Source organism: Osmerus eperlanus, chromosome 7, assembly GCF_963692335.1.
Source record: "Osmerus eperlanus chromosome 7, fOsmEpe2.1, whole genome shotgun sequence".
Classification (NCBI taxonomy): Eukaryota; Metazoa; Chordata; class Actinopteri; order Osmeriformes; family Osmeridae; genus Osmerus; species Osmerus eperlanus.
In genome coordinates, this window is record NC_085024.1 from 21,084,605 (window position 1) to 21,108,036 (window position 23,432).

The window sequence follows — 23,432 nt, forward strand, 5'->3', positions numbered from 1 at the left end:
TGAAAAAAGATTTTGAGATCTCATCACAGTCTGTGTTTATTGGTTGTTTGAGTTCAGCGTGGACAAAAACAACGCAGTAGCGAGCGGGGGCGTGGCTATGTGCATGGCAGCTGCACAACAACAACAGCATTGCTTCCTGTTTCTCGTTTTTACTGAGGAATCGAGCATATTCTTCACAAGAGTCAAATCGCTTCGTCAGCAAGTTCATGCATAGTATATTAATCTGTGGAATAAGTACATGTTTTAATGTAGTTTGTCGTGGAGTAGAGACAGTGAATATATTACTGACCCACATATACTGTATTATACGGCTATTGTACAGCGTTGAACTTCCATCAGCATCGGGGTAAGCGAATGGTTAGCCTGGCTTTTCAAGCTAAGTAATGATAAGTTCAAGTAATCGTTTTAAATAAAGAATTTGACAAATTAGAACATATTCTACTGTGGTCAAAAGTACAGCTAACGTTAGTTTTCACTGACCGTGCGTGTGTTTTGTTTGTTTGTTTGAATGATTATTCACTAGAGTTATTATGAGCGAAGGAGAAGTATTTCATGAGAAGCAGAAACTGGAGTTGTGCGCTATTCATGCTCTGAACAACGTCCTCCAGGAGCGAGTGTTCACTAAGGAGTCAGCCGATGACATCTGCAAGCGGTAAGGCCGCACGTTGTACACGACTGTTGGCATCACAAACACGAGTGGAGCATGTTCTCACCACGTTCCTCTCCCCTCTTCTGCAGGTTAGCTCCACAATGTGTTGTGAATCCTCACCGTTCAATGCTAGGAACAGGGAACTATGATGTAAACGTTATAATGGCTGCGTTACAGAGCAGAGAGTTGGCTGCTGTGTGGTGGGACAAACGCAGGTAAAACCAAACAGGAGTCAGGTGGCTGAGCGGTGAGGGAATCGGGCTAGTAATCAGAAGGTTGCCAGTTCGATTCCCGGCTGTGCCAAAAAATGACGTTGTGTCCTTGGGCAAGGCACTTCACCTTACTTGCCTCGGGGGAATGTCCCTGTACTTACTGTAAATCGCTCTGGATAAGAGCGTCTGCTAAATGACTAAATGTATAAACCACCTAAGGTCACATTCACAGATTGCAGCATCACCTCTGTAAACCCCATAAAATACCATTCTGTCATCATCCTCACCCTGCCTCACTAACTCACTCCTCTTTTAGGGCTGTACAGAACCTTTGTGTTTCCAAAGTCCACGGTTTCATCCTGAACGTTCCATCGCGCGTGTCTCTTGGATTAGTGTCTCTTCCTCTCCGGAGGCGACACTGGTTGGCGGTGCGCCAGGTCAACGGACAGTACTACAACCTGGACTCCAAACTGAAGAGTCCTATCTGCATTGGGAATGAGGCAGAACTTCGGTGAGGACAGGCTGGGAACAGAAGGGTTGGAGGGCATTCAGTGATCTCTATCCGTTCTTCCCGAACTTGTACGGATGAAATTAATTGCCCAATATAAACTGAACTGGACTTCAGTTGAGACAGTTGTAGTGTTGTTCTTTAGTCCTTACAGAACTCGTGTCTCATCGACTGAGTCATGCCGCTAGACCAGTCACATGAGGCTTACCTCAAAGTCGTTGTTTGCACTGCTCCCTTTTAAATGCATTCTCAGTCCTCCCTCTCTCCTCTTTTCTTCCCCACTCTGTATTTTGCTCTCAGTGCGTTTCTAAGTGAACAACTTTCTCAGGACGTGGGCGAGATGCTGCTTGTGGTCCGAAGGGAGGTGGAAGAAGATGGAACGTGGCTGAACTCCGAGGAGCCGAAGAAGTGAGCCCTTCAGGGCAGGACATTCCTTCACGCAGCATGGACTTCAAACCTCCTGCTCTGGAAAATACAGCATTTTTTTTTAAACAATGCTGTATGCTGGGATGCTTCTCAAAAGAAAAATCTTTCAGGGAATGCACTACGAGTTGTTAAGATGTGTGAGTTCATGATCACACACACAATGACACACACACACTACACACACACTCACATACTTTTCCAAACACTAAAATACTTGACATCACAAAGAGAACTGCAGTGGAAGAGAGCTTTCTTCCAAATGAAGCAGTGGAATTATTTGACTGGTTTTGCTGTTCTACTTTTATCTTCACTGCTGCGGTTTTGTCTGTCATCTCCCCCCCCCTCTCTCTCTCTTTCCCTCTCTATCTTTTTCCCCCTCTCTCTAAAACTCTCCCATGTTCTAACACATCTATGCACTGTTTTGGTAGACCTTCTAGAACTGTCTTCACCCATACAGAGGAGCCTGCGAGAGGGCTAGTATGGTAAATGACTAAATGTAATATCTTTCACGTCCTTGTTCCATGGTTGTCTCTTCATCAATCTATGCATATCTGTAGTGAATGGGAGCCCTTTCTACACAAATGCAAGTATGCATGCCCAGACACACACACGCAAACTCATCGACTCAGTGGATACAAAAATAATAATAAATTAATGATATTTATATTAAACCACGTTTTTTTTTTATTGTAGTGTCACAGCTGGAAGAAAAGAAAACAAATAAGGCATGGGTTTATTGTAGCTGTTATTTTAATTATATTAGACTCTGGAGTGAAAAAGGATGCCATTCAAAAGGAGCATTGACCATACAAACTTAAGTCAAGGGTTAACAAGGTCAAGGCATGAAAGGGGCCCATTGAAATCTCAGACATACCATTTATATATACATAACATCCTATAGAGAGCTCAGAAACCCACTGCTATACATAGTCATTATTGCTATTCACGGTAAGGCTACTGAAGCACCAGTAGCAGGAGCTGTATTGCTATGTACCTGCTGTCATTGCATGGGAATTGTAGTTCTAACCACTCAAGGCTGGTTGGTAGTTGTAGTTCTCCCCTCAGCCTTAAAGGAGGGTCATCACAGCCCTCTTGGGTGTTGGTTTAAGACCAAAGGTTTGTGATTAATCAGATCTTATCAACAGCAAAATGTACATAATAGTATCTGAAGGTAATACGAAGGAAATACAGAATTGCCACCTATAAAAAAGTAAAAAGAAATAAAAGTGAATATCAAGTGAGTAAACTTCATATTCATTCACTGAATATACGTCTCCTTGCTACGTGCTGGTGCTTTTCTACCACAATATTTAGATATAAAAACTTGAAAATAAAGTGGTGATACTGATACATTTTGAAAATATAAAACTACAATGTAACGTCAATACCATTTGGCTTGTCTCACAACAGTTCACAAAGACTCTGGACAGATGGGGGGGTGGGGGGGGGGGGACAGGAAGGGGTAACTTTGACTGAGTGAACCTGGTTCAGAGTTCTTCATAACCATGCTACCTATCTGGCATTAGCGTACAGTGAGTTACTACAACAGTCAATTCAATCCTGTTTATTTTAAGTGCTTCTAATTCATAACACTCCCTGGTACTGACGTTACCTTTAATTCACATCTAGCATTCGATTTATTTTTCGTTAGTTGTTTTTTTTCATCTCAGTAAAGTGTCCGTTCATAATAAAACTAAACATTTTCTATACATAATCTAACATAAAAAAAAGAGTCAACGTGAATACAGGTTTCTTGAGTGTGCAGGGTTGGGGTGTGATTGATTCCCCCCGTAACCAGTCAGCATGCTAGGAGAGTACTGCACTTTCAGAAAGCGAGATGAGATTTGGAAACGGGAGCCGTGGTCACAGATCCAGAGAGAAAGGTGTGCAGAGAGAGAGAAGGAAAAACAGAGAAACCAGATCACAATTATTGATCCATGTCACTTAGGCACTGACCCATGTGGTCACACATGTCCATAATCTGTGGACCAGGGGTGGATGAAGCAGAGGTTTCCTCGGGTCAAGGGTCAAACACAGTTGAGGCCACGCCTCTTTTAGGTAAGGTCAGGGGGGAAATCACTTGAACCTTAATCGTGTTGTAAAAGGCAACCTCTTTTTCAAGCACCCCACTTTGGACGCTATATGGTAGTCACTAGATGGCCGTAGCTACAGAGGAGAAAGGGTTCTGGTTTTGGGTTATGACATCTGTCTTTTCTAGCCTGGCCTTGTAGGGTCTACCAACGTGTAGTAGAAGTACATTCAGAGTTAATGACAATGGAAAAAAACAGCACGTAAACTTTAATGTCAAAGAGTCATTCGAACATAGAACTTTTGTCTGTTGGTTTGATGAAAGGCCAGAAATCAGGGTCCTGCAAGGGGAGTGCCTCCCCACGATAATCACATCTGCTACCCAAACACGTACAGCCACTTAGTACCCCGCGAGTGGGTTTAAATCTATCGTGATGACAAACGCCACAGATTATGATGATGTCACAAGTACAGAGGAACTCACAGAAGGGGGTGGGGACTGCCTGTCTGCCAAGGGCAGGCTCTCATAGCCAGGGTTGCCATTGGAGGAAACGTTTGGAGTCCTGTATAGAGACAGAGAGAGAGAGAGGGGGGAGGAGGACCACGGGGGGGAGGAGGAGGTGTGAAGGATGAACAAGAGAGGAAATAAGGGGTGAGACACGTCGAGAGACAGACGGATAGAAGGAGGGGGGTCGAAGGGAGGCGGGTGCCGAGGTGTGGGGTGAGAAGAGAGGGAGGAAGAGTGATTAGAGAAATGGTGGCGTTTTTAAAACAGACCTCGTTATAACTGGTGGCATTAGAGGTTGTGTTAGTGGCGTTAGGGTAGCGTGTGAGTGTGTACAGGGCCTGGCAGTACAGTCCACTCCTGCCAGGTGCATCTTGGGAAGTGCAAAGTGCACAGTGATTCACCAGTCCCAATTCAATAGTTCATCTGAATAGTTTTGCCTGATTTCAGGTCATTTGGAGAAGTGTACAACAGCCCCAAGCCATCGCATGTAACAGAAGTTGACTGTACTCTTTGTGCTTGTTTGAATTTTTTCCAATAATTCTGGCTGGTTTTCCTACTGGAAACACTCCTAACTGTTGTTGTATATGGAAACAGTCTAGACTACAGACTGAGCTTAGCATCCAGTGTTATGTTTGACATAGGTGGTACATTAGGTGGGGCGTTACACTATTCAGGGGACTAACTGGACTTGCAGAGTTCGGACAGTGAGAGAGAAGGAGAGAGAGGAGACGGAGTGATAAAGACAGGGAGTGTGAGGGCAGGTCAAAAGAAGCAGAACAACAGGAAGCGGAGGGAGTGATAGAAAGAAGAAACAAAAAAGAGAGAGAGAGCTAAAGTAGAGGTAATTTGAGAGACATGGTCACACGAGACTTGGACTTGGGACACCATGGAGTGGGTGACAGCTGGGAATGATGGGGAGTTTTACCTACATCAACCTGAGCCTCACATCTCCGGGGTATAAAATGCGGGGGGCTGTGGCTTAAGTGACGACGCCGTCCCCTAAACGTACACTACTGAGGACAGGAACGGCATGGAGCAGTGTGCTCCAACATACGGGGGAACAGGGTGTCATTTGAGACGCAGCCGAAAATCCCTGAAATCACCGAGCGACCTACATGGTCTGTCTTCGGAAAGGCTGGACAGACCGTTAGACAGACACACAGACAGACAGACCTCAGGAGTTGTGTCTGTTTCTCTGCCTACACTTTAGTCCACATAGACCTGTCTGTGTGTCTGTCTGCGTTGAGTGTGTTTTAGCTGGCAGATTTGTGCGTTTGAACTAGCCCTATGTGTTTATAGGATTAAGGATCTGTGAGGTGAATATATGTACCGTAGACTGTACGTTCATAAATATACTGTGACTGCTCTACTGATCTGTGTAAGTTAGTTGGTGTAGGTGTTGTGAGTGTTATGTACAACTTGTCTGTATGTGCTGAGTGTGAGAATCAGTCATTTCCCTGTCCATAACGACTGACTGATAACTGAAAATCATAAGTGAGGCAGTAGTACAAAGTACAAAAGTCAGTCTATGTATTGTTCATGCATCCTTCACTATATGACCTGTCCTGTGCTGGTCTGATTTCTAAGCAGAAGTTGCCCGTAGGTACAGATCTGGGATCAGCTTTGCCTCCCCAAACACCATCATCCGCTATTGGGGAACAAACTTAGAACTGATCCCATACCAGTGCCTAGGGGCAAGAGCGACACCTTGGGCCATTCTGTCTGTCTGTCTGTCTGTGTGTCTGTGTTACTCACTGGAGAGGCGGCGCACTAGAAAAGGGGGGTGTCCAGCCGGCCCCTGGGTAATTATAGAAGGGGGGCAAGGCCCCTCGCTGGGACCCCGCGGCCGTCTGTCTACGTGCCTGATGGGAAGTGAAGGGGTCCTCGCTCTCGCTGTCGGAATCTTCGTACTCCTCGGAATCACTGTCGTCGTCAGAGAGAGAGCAGAGGAGAACTGGTGAGAGCAGGCATGATGGGTGACGGTTCTGCGATTTCTGACCCTGAGGAACCTGGTCTGTCGAGGAGAGTGTGACCTGGATGCTACTCTCTCACTAGTATTTTTGCACGAAATTCATTCAAACATTCAAACATCAGGTATTCAGGCTCTTTATAACTGACTATTGTGGTGACAATAAGGGCTCCATCGCCATGTTTGCTGACGTAGTATGCCGAGGGAACACAGGTGATGAAAAGGTCAAATAATATGGTTTTGTAATTTAATACATTAAAAAAATGTGTTTACATAGATTCCTTTGTGGTGGGGCATTCAGCCATGTTTTTCAGTACACAGATTTCTTTTTTAATTTGACATTGATATTCACAGATAGAAAAAAAAAAAATCCCCTTGATCCCTTAATCTTTTATCCCTTCATGCTGGCTTTGTGACACAGTTGGAACCTGTTTACTGAAGAACAATGCTCTGGGAGTCGAAGGCTAAACATCAGACACAATGAGTTGCGCACAAACACAACACAAACGTGCATAGAATCATACCTTTTGGCTGATCATGGAGAATAAACTAGGCACAGTGATTGTGTGAAAAGCCTCAACACAGTAAACAACAATATGGCGCAGAGGAGCTCTCTCTCACATACCAACTTTTAAGGGCTTATTTCAGGGCTAAAAACGCAGCCGCACATGTACGTAAACACACACAGATACACACACTCACCTGTGAAAGCTTCTCCAAGCACCGGGCAGGGAACAGAGGATAGCGGTTAAAGCCAGAGCCGACAGGAAGGAGTAGAGGGAGAGATAGAGTAATCCCTCCATGCCATCGTAGCACAGGCCTTTCAGCGAGTCTATGTAGTCCTGTGAGACATCATTTAACAGACTCGGTTACAAAGCCGACACAACATCACGGGTGCGCAAACCCCACGTCTCACACATTGAGGCGCCTCACCTTGTTCAGACCGCGACAGTTGAGTAGCGCCACCAGCTGGTGGAAGTTGCCCTCTGTCGAGTTGAGAATCTGCTGAACCTCTCGCAGTGATTTCTACAATCAAATCACATTTAATTTGTATGGCCCTTTTTCCAAGGTACTGTATGTCACAGGGCTTCACATAGAGGCACCGTCGTATCGCATTTCTTGTGCGGTGGGGAGAAATTAGGGTTGGCAGAGATGAGAGACTACTTTTATAAAATGTTTTGTCAACCGTTAGAAACGTTTTTCCAAAATTGTATTTGAAAATAATTTGTCAACCTTTCAAAACTTTTTGTCCAAATATTTGTTCCAAAAATCCTTTAGAAAAAGTGTTGTCACAACATTTTCCAGAGTCTCTTTAAACATGAGTATCTGTACTTCTACTTGAGTGAAGGATGTGTGTACTTTTGCCATCTATGGCGGTTAGGGGGTAACTGTGTGTCTTACAGGTGAACTTCCATACCTCTGCTTTGGGGAACTGTGGGAGCGCGTTTCTGTCCAGGCTGGCTAGGTGAGTGTGGATGCTGGATAGCGCCCTCTGGGACTGCGTCAGCAACTGGAGCCCAGGATTGAACACTATCACAACACAGCACTATCTTCCAAACACAGCGTTACTGCCAAAACCTGTATTACAGCACATCCACTGTGTCCAACATGGAGCTGGAGTACAACAGAAGGGCATTCCCGGTTCTAACCGACTTAGAAAACTTTCATGTCCTCCGAGAGGCAATTGGTTGAAACACACAGAACGACAGGACGTCCCACCAGAAGATGCAGACAGATACAATCATTAATAATAATATGTGTTTATTAGCGATGTCAGGTGGAAGGGTGCAGTCTACCTGCTGGAATGGGCTGTTCATGCGTCGGCTGCAGGTCAGGTAGTAGTCCAGTACGTCTGAACATCAGACACGACGACAACAACAGACAATCGATTAGTCGATAAAGTGTCAGGTCACTCCTGTGTGGTTCATCACATTCGGTTCAATAGAGTTTTAGGGTGAACTAGTGTTTACTGTCAAACAGTGAGCGTGTGCGTGTCTGAAAGGAAACTCAGGGGGAGGTTTCTCGTGTGTATGACAGTGTTCTGCAGCCATGTGAGTAACAAGGTGTCGGGGATGGGGAGATCCTGGGTGAGAAACTCTACCTGGGTTGGTTCCAGAGTTGAAGTGGGTGGAGTTGAGGACAAACGTATTTGGATCTGAACAGAAGTCACTTAGAGCCTGACGAAACAGATGTGACAGAGGCGGGGAGCGAGAGAGAGGGCGAGAGACAGAGGGAGAGAGTGAGAGAGAGAGTGAGAGAGAGAGAGTGAGAGAGAGAGAGAGAGAGAGGCAGAGAGAGAAATCACAAGAGGGAAAATTAGTGGAGACACGCTGACCGACTGACATACTTATTTCCTAAAAGAACTCCAGCTCTGTTCAGGCAGACTGAACCACCTCAGCCTCAGCCTACATGATGCTGCATTAGCCCAGTGTGCCACCGCCCCCAAGTCCCCTAAACGTGTCTCCAAACCTCTCATCTGATGAGCGCTCAGACACAGCAAGGGGTGGCCGTCACCAGAAGAGGGAGAGCGAGCTTCACTCAGAGCCAGCCAGAAGGGGGTGAGGGCCTACCCAGGACATGAGAGCCTGGCCCTCATCCCAGCCCTCATCCCTCCCCCCACAGCTGGGCCATTGTTTCCTTGTCAGTGGCCAGGGACAGAGGGGCTCTGTGTGGACCCAGAGACACTGAGACATCTCCCACAGCTCCACATGACCCTGGACCACGATAACCAACCACACAGACACCCAGCCCCCTCTGCCCCCTCTGCCCCCTCTGCTCCCCCCGGCAGCAACACTGGCCCTCTTCAGTCAGGCTGTCCCCTCCTCTGCCCCCACCCCCACCACTCTTCTCCTGCCAAACTTCCCAGGTCGTGGACTCAGACTGGGCCGAATGCTCACAAGCAGCTCTCCATCGTGGACTTGAATGAAGACGTGCTCTGTACTTTTGACCCACCATCGTCTCCGCTAATGCAGGAGTGGCAGGAGAAATGCACTGACTGTCAAATCAAAAACACTGCTTGAAAAGCATTCGTCGATCGACAATTCATGGGATTGAATGTTGTTCCTATGGGTACCCATGCCCATCCCCCACCCCCTTCTCTCACCCTCTCTTCCTCCATCTCCCCCCTCTCACTCTCTCCCAGTGAGCCTTTAGAGATGAACCGACAGCCTCCAGTGTCTCGCTGGGTGAGCTGATTTATCTTTCACTCAGAGTTAAATGTGCTTAAGTCTCTCTCTCTCTCCTTACCCTCCATCACTCTCTCACTCTCTCACTCTCTCCTCCTCTCTCCCCGTCCCTCTTGCTTGTTGAAAGCACTTGTGTTCTTCCATCTTCCATTTTCACTCCTGAAAGCCAAACACCCACACACTCACAAAAAAAAAACATGCACTTTCGTGCATTTACACACATCAGACAACTAACAAACACACACACAAAAACAAACACAGTCTTTCAATCTTTAATCTCTGCCCCATTTTCCTGCCTTTCTGGTTTCCAGCCATGACTGCAGCGTTCCCTAGGATGCCGGTCTTTTCACAGCTTAGCACAATGTTCACAGAAGCACAGGAATACACACACACACACGCACACACAGACTCTATTCTGTTCGGATTCTGAAACCGAGGCCTCACAGCAAGGCTTTTCTGGCATCCTCTGCATCCATGAAGGGTCGCCCCCTTTCTCTCCCACAGTGGAACAGGGGAGTGTCCATAGTCGCCCCCCGGGCCCCCAGCCCCCCTCCCAGGGAGATGGATGTGTTGTTGTATGGGTAGTGTGGCACCCCCAGTGGAGGAGGAAGAGCCTGGCGGAGGGAAATAAACCAGGAGTATTTCCACCTGCTCACCCTTGCCACATGGCCTCTGCCCAGCTGCAGCTAATCGAAGGGTAATATAACTCCCCCACAGGGAGCAACAGCTCGTTCAACCAGGGAGGGAGAGCGAGGAGGTTACAGGACTGGAGGGCAGCGGCTTCCAGGGACGGCAGCGGAGGAGACTGCAGGAGTGGAGGGCAGCGGAGGAGACTGCAGGAGTGGAGGGCAGCGGAGGAGACTGCAGGAGTGGAGGGCAGCGGAGGAGACTGCAGGAGTGGAGGGCAGCGGAGGAGACTGCAGGAGTGGAGGGCAGCGGAGGAGGCTGCAGGAGTGGAGGGCAGCGGAGGAGGCTGCAGGAGTGGAGGGCAGCGGAGGAGACTGCAGGAGTGGAGGGCAGCGGAGGAGACTGCAGGAGTGGAGGGCAGCGGAGGAGACTGCAGGAGTGGAGGGCAGCGGAGGAGGCTGCAGGAGTGGAGGGCAGCGGTTTTTGAAAGGAGGACCTGGACTGACTCCTTTTTATTTGTACCTGCTTGTCAAATCTATATTTTTTATATATATATTTTTTATCCCGCGCTCCTGCCTCTGGTGGACTGTTCTACCTGCACCTCCCTCCCTCCCTCTCCCTCTCCCTCCCTCTCCCTCCCTCTCCCTCCCTCCCTCCCTCCCTCCCCCTCCCTCCCTCCCTCCCTCCCTCCCTCCCTCCCTCTCCCTCCCTCCCTCCCTCCCTCCGTCCCTCCCCCTCCCTTCCTCCCTCACCCTCCATAGCCCTCCTTCCCCCTCCTACCCTGGACGTGCCGCTTTAAGAAGGCACACTCACCACCACAGAGGCCGTCTCCAGGCCCAGAGACCCCCAGCTCAGGAACAGAGCCAGCCAAGCCAGCACCGTCATCCTGGAACACAGGAAGAGCACACTCAGAGTTTACACTGTGTGTGTGCGTGTATGTGTTTGTGTGTGTATGGTTGTGTGTGTGTGTTTGTGTGTGTGTGTAGGTATGGTTGTGTGTGTGCATGTGTGGGTGTGTTTGTGTGTGTGTGTATGTGTGCGTGTGTGTAGGTTTGTGTGTGTGTGTAGGTTTGTGTGCGTGTGTTTATGGTTGTGTGTGTGTGTGCTTACAGGATGAGGAGCCAGCGAGCCTGCTTGGCCAGCCCCAAGAGGATGAAGAGACACACAATCAGGTCCAGCAGCAGCAGCAACACATACGACAGCCACCTACACACACACACACGCACACACACACACACATGCACACACACACACCCAGGTCAGCTATATAAAATCCTGTGTACAGTTTATTGCAGTTACATAACATCCTGCGTACAGTTTATTGTACTGTTTACTGCAGTTATATAAGAGGAGTTAAGAGCACTAACATCCCCATAAGACCCACCCCCCAGAACCTCTCTGCACCTCTCACCTGTAGTCCTCGTTGACCACCAGTGTGTTGGCGGCCCAGCCGGGAGAGAAGGGGGTGGGCATCACCCCTCCAGCGGGGGCCGTGGTGGGGGCCACCGAGGGGGGCGCGGGAGTGAGGGCCGCGATGGGGGCTCCGCTGCTGCTGCCGTTCCACAGCCCCCCGTCCCCGCCCCGGGCCAGCGCCAGGGAGGACAGCAGGCTCACCACGTTCTCCGACAGCCTCCGGCAGTTCCGCGTGGAGGTCAGGAAGGGCTTGCTGCCCGTGAACAGCTCCTCCATGGAGGTCAGGGGCCCGGAGACGGAGAGCTGCAGCCCAGTGATGGTGTCTGAAACCTGGGGAAGCAGGAAGAGGAAGGGGTGGGTTGAACGAGAGGTTATAGCTGGTACATATGCTAAACTATATGAAATCATACTGGCATAGGTTGTGATAAACGAAACGGGTAGATTTACTTGCTTTGAATAGCTTTCACAATTGTAAAATATATTGGACACATTTAATTCTATTCCTCCATCTATCCATCCATCAAATCATCTATCCGCCATACCGGCAATTTTTTTGCCTCCACAAAGAAAACCAGACATTCATCACTGTGACACATACTGACTGCATGAGTCATCAGGTTGATCGATACTAAACATGGCAGATGTTTACACCCTACTTTTCTCACACTTTTACAGATGAACACACTGCTGTGTAGTTTGGAAAGACCCACACACAGATATGTAAAGCAGGTGGTCACTGTATTCAGCATGTCTTTGACAGGGTTGGCAGAGGGGAGCACTCACCAACAGATCGATGGAAGCTAGCGTGTAATTGGCTGTGAGAAGAGACGAGGTCAACTGATACATCCCATCATTAGCCTCGCTGTTGCCGTAGAAACCAACGCCTATGGCAACACTGCAAAAAAGGAAACAGGGATTAAGGGACGGAGGGAGTGAGAGAGATGGAGAAGCACTACAAGAGTTATGTTTAATTCAGTGTGTATGTACATATTAAATTAATTTGACACAACAAAATAGACATGGTGAGGATGGTGTGAAATTGGATGAAAGGAATGAACCAATGAACATGGAGAAGCACCAAGGAGAGGAAAAACAGGAAATAATGAAAGCAAAGTCTTAGTCGTTGTCCTTAGTATTCAGCAGGCGTAATATTAGAAATACTGACATATTTACACATCTTTTTGTTATTCAAATATTCAGATTAAACCTTGAGCCAGATGTTCATCCAATCCCCCCAGACAAGAGAAAAATGGTATGACCCAATCTCCCACAAAGTATGTGACCCAGATTAGAATGCAGGGGAAAGAGGGGGGAGGGGGAGGGGGGGGGGGGGTTATGTGTCTGTGCAGATTCGCACATTCGTTTCTAGCCATCGAATGTGCACTAAATGCTACATTCAAGAAGACATGCACCACGAATGTTTGGAGTCTGCCAAGACTACAGAGACGTGAAATCTGGCGACGTAACTTGAAGAGTGAATCAGAAATGTCAATTTCATAGTGTTAGAGATTCGTGATCGTTTGTCCCTGTAGGGGAAAACAGAACAACATCACAACTACTATTTCCTGCCGCCTGCCTGTCTGCCTGATTTTCTGTCTGCTTGTCTGCCTGTCTGCCTGTCTGCCTGTCTGTCTGTCTGCTTGTCTGTCGGCCTGCCTGCCTGCCTGTCTGTCTGTCTACCTGTCTGCCTGTCTGCCTGTCTGCCTGTCTGTCTGTTTGCCAGATGAAGGCAGAAATCCAAACGGCAGCATATTGTGCCATACAATTGATCCACTGACATAAAAAAAACACACAAGCCTGCACTGTGAAGCCAAAGCAAAACCATGAACCCTCAGTGCTTGGGTGAACGCTGTCCTACTACCTACTGCTCATAGCTGTATCATATTTAAATCACTCAACCACCATAAGGCAGCTTCCAGCCCTCTTCCTTCATGTGTCTCAGTGAACCTTTGACATATGACAAAGACTAAAGACTGGAATAAAGGTTTTCTAACATGGTGTGGTGGTGACTGACTGTCACCAGACCTAGCTGGAGGAGGTGAAAGGACTGGGGTCTTTGAGGTGGGTCTTCCAAGTCATCGTCACGCTGAAGGGAAATCATGCGGCCGTTTCAAAACCACATAACCTCACCACCCTCCCCTGTGACATCACCTCACCACCCCCCCCTGTGACATCACCTCACCACCCTCCCCTGTGACATCACCTCACCACCCTCCCCTGTGACATCACCTCACCACCCCCCCCTGTGACATCACCTCACCACCCTCCCCTGTGACATCACCTCACCACCCTCCCCTGTGACATCACCTCACCACCCCCCCCTGTGACATCACCTCACCACCCCCCCCTGTGACATCACCTCACCAACCCCCCCTGTGACATCACCTCAACACCCCCCCCCCCCCCCCCGTGACATCACCTCACCCCCCCCCCCCCTGTGGTCAGCAGTGTCATGTTTCCTGGCTGCGTAACCAAACTTGGGAATCAAGGCCATGTGATCCATAGTCAGCCAACACTGATGAACAAGGTTGGTCCATATTGAGTATGCCCTGTGTGTGTGACATGACTTGTCACACCAAGACAACAGCCAACCCCCTCCTCCTCTGGGGTTCTGCCGGGCCCCCGGGCCCCCCGTCTGACCAGGGCCCCCCCGTCACGGCGCCCCCCTCCTCCTTACCAGCACAGTGTGACGGCCGCCACCGACACCCAGGTGACGCAGCAGATGCCCCGCCCCTTCCGCCCGCCATATCCATGGCCCGTGCTGCCATCTTCGTCCTCTTCCTCCTCCTCCGAGCCCTCGTTCCGGTCGCCGCGGTGACAGCAGCAGTAGTGTATGAGGAAGGAGAGGATGACGAGGAGGGAGAGGACGAGAGCGATGGCAGAAAGGCTGGACAGAACCAGCAGGGTCTGGCAGAGGAGGAGAGGAAAGGAGGAGGAAGGAGGGAGGAAACAGGAAGGAGAGGAAGGAGGGAGGAAACAGGAAGGGGGGAGGAAACAGGAAGGAGAGGAAGGAGGGAGGAAACAGGAAGGAGGGAGGAAACAGGAAGGAGAGGAAGGAGGGAGGAAACAGGAAGGAGGGAGGAAACAGGAAGGAGAGGAAGGAGGGAGGAAACAGGAAGGAGAGGAAGGAGGGAGGAAACAGGAAGGGGGGAGGAAACAGGAAGGAGAGGAAGGAGGGAGGAAACAGGAAGGAGGGAGGAAACAGGAAGGAGAGGAAGGAGGGAGGAAACAGGAAGGAGAGAAAGGAGGGAGGAAACAGGAAGGGGGGAGGAAACAGAAAGGAGAGGAGGGAGGGAGGAAACAGAAAGGAGAGGAAGGAGGGAGGGAGAAAACAGAAAGGAGAGGAAGGAGGGAGGAAACAGGAAGGAGAGGAAGGAGGAAGGAAACAGGAAGGAGAGGAAGGAGAGGAAGGAGGGAGGAAACAGGAAGGAGAGGAAGGAGGGAGGGAGGAAACAGGAAGGAGAGGAAGGAGGGAGGAAACAGGAAGGAGAGGAAGGAGGGAGGAAACAGGAAGTAGCAGAGAGGAGAAGGACAGAAGGAGAGCAAGGAAAGATGGAGAATTAATGGACTGTGTAAAAGCGTATTAGATATTGACGTTGAATATGATTCTGTGGTTGTTACAATAAAATCCTCACTTTTGTGAGTAAATCCCCCTGCACTGCCCCACCCCAGATAGCAGGAGGGATATGTGTCTGAAAATGTGTGAGAATGTTAATTGTGTTATTTATGCTAGAGGCTTTTTAACATCACAATCGTGCACACACAAAATCACAAACGTAAGCCGAGCGCTTGGAAGTGTGGTGAATGCACACTGCACTAATAAGATCAAGGTCGACTGCAGCTCATTGCTAAAGCCATACATCTCCCTACCTACATGGTGCATCATGTGGGTGGTGTCAACGTCATTAAGCCCTGTCGCTCCTCTGCATCCAAATACGTTTACACACACTGAACATTACTGGAGAGTGCACCAGCAGAGGGAAAACACAGCTACACCTTTATCCCCATCCATCTGCTTGTCTGCCACTCTCTGCCTCTCTCTGCCTCTCTCTGCCACTCTCTGCCTCTCTCTGCCACTCTCTGCCACTCTCTGCCTCTCTCTGCCTCTCTCTGTCTCTCTCTGCCTCTCTCTGCCTCTCTGTCTGTCTCTCTCTGTCTCTCTCTGTTTCTCTCTCTGTCTCTCTCTGCCTCTCTCTGTCTGCCTCTCTCTGTCTGTCTCTCTCTCTTCTCTACCTCCTGCCTCATCCATCCATCCCCCAACCCATCCACGTTTCCCGTGTTTTCCCCCGCCCGCTCTCTCTCCCTCTCTCCCTCTCTCCCTCTCTCCCTTCTCTCTCTCTCTCTCTCTCTCTCTCTCTCTCTCTCTCTCTCTCTCTCTCTCTCTCTCCCCCACTCTTTTGCCCCTCCGCTCCTCTCTCTTTCTTTCTATCCATGCCACTGAATCTCTATTAATAATCTGTGACCTACTTAAATACATTCACTGCCACTCTCTCTCTCTCTCAATTCAATTCAATTGGCTTTATTAGCATTAAGGAACAAATGTTCATATTGCCAAAGCAACGGTGGAGCCACAGAAACAGTATTCATATCATTACTATGGACATCGGTATACTATTACAACTATTACTATAACAACCAAACATGGCAAATTCAGTTGAAAGATTAAAGGATTGATTACGTAATATATATATACATACAGACATACACATGTCAGTCACACACACAGTATATTTTGTGTGTGTGCTTTGTGTGTGTGCCTTGTGTGTCTAGGTCACTCACTGTCTCTCAGGTTGTGGCATACTGATACATACTGGGCAGCAAGGTATGCCCTGTCTCCTTCTCCTAGGAGGATTTTTACCTTTGAGAGGTCACTAAGACCTTTGAAATCTGACACAGAGTGGAGTTTGTTACAGTAATCATTTCTTATATCACTGAATGTTTCACATTGTAGGAGGAAGTGCATCTCCGTCTCAACCTCACCTGTCGAACAGTGACCACATATTCTGTTTTCTTTTGGTTGCCATGATTTTTTGTGTCGTCCTGTTTCAATTGCCAATTGGTGGTCACTGAGCCTGTACTTGGTTAGGATCTGTCTCTGCTTTCTATCTCTGACAGTATAGAGATATTCTGCCAGTTTATAATCTCTTTCTAAGGCTATATAACATTCTAATTGACTTTGGCTTTTAGTTTCTTCTTTCCAATGTTCCAGGTAGGTTTCTTTACATTGTGTTATAATTTGGTTGACTCTGATTGGTGTTTGGAAAGCAGTGTTGGTGTGAGACTGGTCAGGGTGTGTCTGGGTGGGGGCAGTGAGTCTCAGCACCAACTGACATAGGGGACTCTTATCTGGGTTCAGCTCTTGGGTTTGGAGGGCTTTGGAGTGGAGGGTGTCTAGAGGGCTGGATTTAAGGTGATTGAAAAAGTTTAGTGCTCTCTTTTGGATATTAATTATCATTGGGTATCTGCCTAATTCTGCTCTACATGCATTTGTTGGCGTCTTTCTGTGAACATGTAAGATGTATCTGCAGAATTCTGCATGTAGAGATTCTGTTGGGTGTTTGTCCCAGCGGGTATAGCTATGATGACTGAGTGGACCCCATACTTCACTACCATACAGCGCAATGGGCTGGATCACACTATCAAATATTTTAAGCCAGATTTTAATTGGAATTTGCAAATTATAAAATGTTCTTCTAATTGCATTTAGGGCTCTTCGAGCTTTTTCTTTTAGTGCATTCACTGCCATGTTGAAACTCCCTGATGCTGTTATGGTTAAACCAAGATAGTTATAACTCATAGTATGTTCAATTAAATGATTATTTATAATAAACTGGTATTTCTCTTCCTGGCATCTGGGGCGTTTTTGAAATATCATGATATTAGTTTTCTTCATATTTATTGCAAGGGCCCAGTTTTGACAGTATTGTTCAACAATGTCCAGCTGTTGTTGTAGTCCTTGTTTGGTGGGAGACAGTAAGACAAGGTCGTCAGCATAAAACAGAGACTTCACCTCTTTGTCCATGAGGGAGAGGCCAGGAGCAGTACATTGATCTAGCTTAACAGCAAGTTCATTTATATATATATTAAATAAAGTTGGACTTAAATTACAGCCCTGACGAACACCCCTTCTTTGAGTGAAGAAATCTGTTTGTTTATCCCCAATTTTGACAGCACATTTATTTTCCAAATACATTGATTTAACCAAGTCATATGTTTTGCCCCCTATACCACACTGTAGAAGTCTATAGTAGAGCCCTTCATGCCAAATAGAGTCAAAAGTTTTTTTGAAGTCAATAAAACAAGCAAATATTTTACAATTTTTTGTTTGGTGTACATGTTTGTTAATTAGACTGTGAAGGGTATATACATGATCGGTGGTTCGATGTTTTGGGACAAAACCAATTTGATTTCTGCTCAAGATGGTGTGTTCATCAAGGAAATCTAGTATTCTTCTATTTATTATACTACAGAATAGTTTACCTACACAACTGCTGACACAGATGCCACGGTAATTATTAGGGTCTGATTTGTCTCCATTCTTGTGAATGGGGGAAATGAGCCCTTCGCACCAGATGCCAGGAAAACATCCTGACTGTAAAATCTCTCTCTCTCTCTCTCTCTCTCTCTCTCTCTCTCCCTCTCTCTCTCTCTCTGCCCAGTCTTCTGTTCCACTATGTCGTTGTTCTCTCGCTCTCTTCCTTTCTCTGGGCACTTTCAATCTCTTTTGTCTTTCTCTACTGGTAGATGATTGGAGTCCCTGTCTCTGTACCAGAAATATACCAGACATGTGACGTGTGCGACATGACTAGATGAAGCTCTGAAATCATTAAACTTAGCGAAGCAACACAACATGGTCTGGTTCTGAACACCCACAAAAGAATTACATCGTTAACGCTCGTAACAATCAATCCCAACCATATTCTGCTGATGCCTGAGGCAATTTTGCAAAACTACACTTGACTGCTGGTTAGAAGTGGCATGGCTTGTGGTCTGTGGTGGTGTTAGGTACATGAACTGTGGTAGAACCACAGGGAAATTAGGTGCCAGCAGATTTGAGGCGAGGTAGCCAGGTGGTGTAACATTTCTGATGAGTTCAGAACCAGGTCAGGCTTTCTTGGAGCAGTCAATAACTAGAACATCACCACAGGCATGAACAAGCCTGTTAAATTCACGACTTATTATGCCAATGACAAGGCATAGACGGTTCTCAGAACATGTATCGAACCTGAAGAGGCATTTCATATTAAAGACATGAATGCATTTTCACAGCATTGCAAAATCAAACTTGATTCAAATAGATCAGTTAGATAAAAGACTGATTTAGTGTCGGTATTTTTACTTGATTGGATTAAATTAGTATTTAGTGGCATTGCTAATTGGACAGTGAAGGTTGTGGGTGCAATTTGTGATTGGACAGTCCCTGTCCAGGTGTCCCGTGATTGGCTGTGCGTTACCTGCTGGTACTCCCAGCTGTCAGGTACGAAGGCGCTGTCTCTCATCTGCATGGTGAGGTCCAGGCGGGGAAGGGCGTGGCACACCCTCACCCACAGCGACGGGGTGTAGCTGGGAACCGTCGCCATGGCAGCCATACTCTACAGCCAAGCACCCCCTCCTCCACCCTGTTGGAAGGCGAGAAGCAGGGTCAGAATGACCTGCCAAAGGAGGGAGGGAGGGAGGGTAAACCAAAGGGCATCATTTCAATTGTCAACTCTCTCTCCCTCAGGCAGGACAAAGTGAGAGACAGGAAAGATGGCAGGACCACCACACATGCTGCATCTCTCACCCTCTCACCCTCTTACCCAACCACCCTCTCACACTCTCACCCAACCACCCTCTCACCCTCTCACCCAACCACCCTCTCACCCTCTCACCCAACCACCCTCTCACGCTCTCACCCAACCACCCTCTCACCCAACCACCCTCTCACCCTCTCACCCAACCACCCTCTCACGCTCTCACCCAACCACCCTCTCACCCAACCACCCTCTCACCCAACCACCCTCTCACGCTCTCACCCAACCACGCTCTCACCCAACCACCCACTCACCCTCTCACCCAACCACTCTATCACGCTCTCACCCTCTCACCCTCTCACCCAACCACCCCTCTAGTCAGTGATGCAGTTATGAAGGGGACTGAGTTAAGGTTATATGGTCTAAATGTCAGCTACGTACAGCTAAAAGAGCATAAATCAGAGTATTCTCTGTACAAGAGACTGCTACAAAGACACATTACAAGTAGGTGTCTGGTGGCTGAGCGGTTAGGGAATCGGGCTAGTAATCTGAAGGTTGCCAGTTCGATTCCCGGCTGTGCAAAATGACGTTGTGTCCTTGGGCAAGGCACTTCACCCTACTTGCCTCGGGGGAATGTCCCTGTACTTACTGTAAGTCGCTCTGGATAAGAGCGTCTGCTAAATGACTAAATGTAAATGTACAAGGTATTGTATTTCCTTCTGTCAGATTCGTGTTGTCCATTTCATGGTTTAGGATAGGCTTTGAACAGGGTTCAGTGCTAGATACTGTATGTGCCTTTGAACAGGGTTCAGTGCTAGATACTGTATGTGCCTTTGAACAGGGTTCAGTGCTAGATACTGTATGTGCCTGTTGGAAACTCTGCCAAGTGAAGGGAAATTCCATCTCCATCACTGTCAGGTGGCCACTACGCCCCTCCCAATCACCTCCACCCCCTGGGCCTGAATGAGGAGGGAGAGGTGGGGTCAGCCAGGAACAGAGGGGACACTAGAAGGGATTCGTGTGGGCTCAGCTACAGTCCTCACACCCGCATCTAACTCCTCCTGTGTGGAGGAGTATAAGAAAAACTCATCCATCTACAAATGGAAACAAAGAATACAAGGAAAAAAATACATTTTATTTCCTTCAAAGTTCTGCTCCAGCACCAAACCCCGGCCCACAGCCCCCCAGCCGAGGAGGAGAAAGTAGGGTAAATACAAGAGGAAAATCCGGTTAGCTCAAACAGAAACTGGAATCCTTATTACAATGACAGGGCAAGCGAAGGGGGGAGGGGTCGGGGTGGGGGTGATCAGAGGATGCGAGGGGGCACAACACTGATTGTGCAATATTAAGAGAATTTCAGAGCTTTACTTGTTTGAGAACAGGAGGGGTTTCAAGACAGCTTAAGAGGAGAGAGTACAGTCTGGACCACTGACAACGGCTGTCTGAGAGAGAGAGAGAGAGAGAGAGAGAGAGAGAGAGAGAGAGAGAGAGAGAGAGAGAGAGAGAGAGAGAGAGGGGGGGGGGGGGGGGGCTAGTCTTCACAGTTCACAATAAAAAGAGACAGAGGAGCTTGAAGAGTCATGACACGAACGATAAGAGCAGAAAGAATACTGCGTTTCAGTCCAAAAGGGTTTAATAGACCAGATGTCTTGTGCACCAGGCACCTGATTTGGTTTGACCTCTTTGAATGCTGTATCTTTCTTTCCTGTTCCAATGTAAACATTTAACAAGCTGCACAGTTCTATACTATGCACCAGTATTTTTCTAAATACCCCATTGATATACTTGCATTACACTGGCAGACCAGATACAGTCCTGCATTTGTACTGTATACAATGTGCTATGATTTCTACAACAACATAGTAAGTACAAATCTCTGTCCAGTGTATCTGACAGCAGCTGAGATGTGGGCAAGCACTGGCCTAGAATGAGTTAACAGATCGTCCATAGGCCAGACAGGACAGCTCTAAACCCATTAGAATAAGCCTTTCCACCTTAATGGCTGCAATGTCCCAACTGTCACAAATCAAATCAATGCCAGAACTCCATTTCACTTATTAAATATGTGATTGGCTCACACACGACGCATCCGTCAACCTCCCACCAACCACGTTAACAGACTGTCGTTATCATAGCACAGCATCATTAGTTTCACAGATTGCAACCACGGATCAACTCAAAAACTATTATGACATTATGGCTTTTTGTCTTGACATATGTATCGCAGATGAAACAGTTATCAAATAGTTAATACGAATACCGTTCAGTTAGACAGAATAGAGATATAGCAAAGAAACTTAATCCGATTGCTTAAAGAAATCACCCTGAGTGCTTAAACTCGCTTTGAAGCAACAACCAATGAATACACGTCGGCTACGTCCATAAAAACGATCCACCTGGAAACAGAGCTTCTATGATTAATTTATAGATGTCAAAAGTGGGCACTGTGCTCTAAATGGTTTGTCCAGGAAGTAAATCGTGCGACAGAAGGAAAGAGCCACCTTACAGCAGCGTTGCTCAGCAGTTGTCAGGCAGAGCGAGACTCAAGTTGACGTGATGGCAACTGCCAGCTTGTTATCATGCTGGTTATGATTGCATAACCGAAGACACATATATGAGTATGCGCTCACGCGACCAAGGTAGAGAAGAGGGAGAATAGGGGGAGTGGGAGAATGAGACGAACAGTTTCTCTTCGCTGATAAAATTAATCTAAGCGCCTCTACAGAAAGACTTGGGAAGAGAGAATGAGGCCGGGTTGGAGGATTGATTATCCTATTGTACAAAGCAGAGCTGAACGAAACAATCTTGGGAGTGGATTTATTTCACGTATTGAACGTGTTTGAAACCATCGACTGAATCTACAAGGCCATTTTGGAAGATGGTTAATGAGAAAAAACTCAGAACGGCATCTCCGCCTATACGGGAGACAATCAGTTCACATCTTTTGTCTTCTGTTGTGTAACTCACATTGCCATTACTCGCCCACTGTTTTTACGTTGTTGGGAGTAGCTAACAGATAATTCACTGCAGCAAAAATAATAGAAATCATGCTATGATTATGGTCATTTAATCATCAGTTATGTTACACACATTAAAGCGTTAACGACCACTTAACGACGTATTAATGGCAGTTCCTTTAACGGCAGTTTTTGCAATATGGTCTCCGGACACACCACAGACCGATCAACATCCTTTAGGTTTGTGTGTGCGTTTGACTGAACATCTTTCAACAGTAGCCTACCGTGTCCCTGCCACCTATACAGTAGCTTACTTTTCTGACTGATGAACCTGACTTTCCATGTCACAGATTTCCCAGTCTGCTACAGCTAAAGAGCTAGAGTTTGATTAGCCTACTACTTCAAAATCATGTAGCAAATTCAGTGTTTTTCCTTAAACTGAACATTTTGTCCACAAAGTGCGGGCTGTTTTGTCTGTTAAACAGGGCTGCACAGCCAGTCATAAACAGAGACTGTTCTGGCATTCAGGAAGAGGACATGACAGCAATGGCAATCTAGCCTAAAATAATAAAAATGTCTACCCCCAAGATGAAACTGTGTAATCAAGGGATTAATTGAGACAAACGACAAATACCTCCTTGATGATGAAAAAATAAAGATAACCAAGTGACTAATCTATCTTCATTAAAGATAAACATAAGTGGTCTAACTGCAAAGGCAAATTCAGATAATGTCCTTATTTCAGCATCAACATAGCTCACAGTTTATGAATATATCTGCTTAGGATTTGAACATCTGAAGATGAATATTTCAACATTTAAAATGCAATGAGATAGCAGCCCTAATTCACTTGACTGCTCGTTCATCTTCTTAACAACACAGACAATTAAACCCAGATGTAGTTGGGTACCAGGGGCGATCCATCGCTTACCTTTGACTCGTGTACGGAGGGAAGGCTCTCCCGCTCTCGGTTCTTCTCTGGTTTCCGGCAAATATTTACCTTCTCACTGATATGTTCAATCACCCATCAGCTCTGGATGCTCTCGAAATAAACCCATCCTGAAAAAAGGGTTGCAGTCATGTGCCCAAAATGTGTGTGTGTGTGGGGGTAAAAAAAACAATTACAGCCTGTTTCTTTTCTTGCTATTGAAATATTAAACAGGCCGTAATTGTATGGTTGTCTGGTCACAGTGGAGAGGTGCTTGTGTTGATGGATG

The 23,432-nt window shown here is 47.2% G+C and overlaps 2 protein-coding genes across 6 annotated transcripts; one reads left to right on the forward strand and one right to left on the reverse strand.

Annotated features, from left to right (window-relative positions):
• The first annotated feature begins 132 nt into the window (after positions 1–132).
• On the forward strand, positions 133–2,450 carry josd2 (Josephin domain containing 2). Its single transcript, XM_062465902.1, has 5 exons — positions 133–346; positions 524–652; positions 739–864; positions 1,178–1,372; positions 1,670–2,450. The coding sequence occupies exons 1-5, from the start codon at positions 207–209 to the stop codon at positions 1,779–1,781; spliced, it is 702 nt and encodes a 233-aa protein (XP_062321886.1). The 5' UTR covers positions 133–206; the 3' UTR covers positions 1,782–2,450.
• A 73-nt stretch (positions 2,451–2,523) lies between these two features.
• ttyh1 (tweety family member 1) lies at positions 2,524–23,354 on the reverse strand. 5 transcript variants are annotated; one of them, XM_062465809.1, is made up of 15 exons: positions 23,147–23,354; positions 18,980–19,144; positions 14,203–14,432; positions 12,309–12,420; positions 11,524–11,855; positions 11,223–11,318; positions 10,926–10,998; positions 8,402–8,477; positions 8,097–8,152; positions 7,718–7,810; positions 7,234–7,326; positions 7,003–7,142; positions 6,194–6,254; positions 4,308–4,386; positions 2,524–3,612 (listed from the first exon to the last, which is right to left on the reverse strand). In XM_062465809.1, the coding sequence occupies exons 2-14, from the start codon at positions 19,112–19,114 to the stop codon at positions 4,348–4,350; spliced, it is 1,536 nt and encodes a 511-aa protein (XP_062321793.1). In that variant the 5' UTR covers positions 19,115–19,144; positions 23,147–23,354; the 3' UTR covers positions 2,524–3,612; positions 4,308–4,347. The 5 variants fall into 5 exon arrangements, with proteins under 5 accessions (XP_062321793.1, XP_062321789.1, XP_062321790.1 ...); XM_062465805.1 differs by having other exon boundaries at positions 6,087–6,254; XM_062465806.1 differs by having other exon boundaries at positions 6,087–6,254; positions 18,980–19,177.
• Positions 23,355–23,432: the final 78 nt, after the last annotated feature.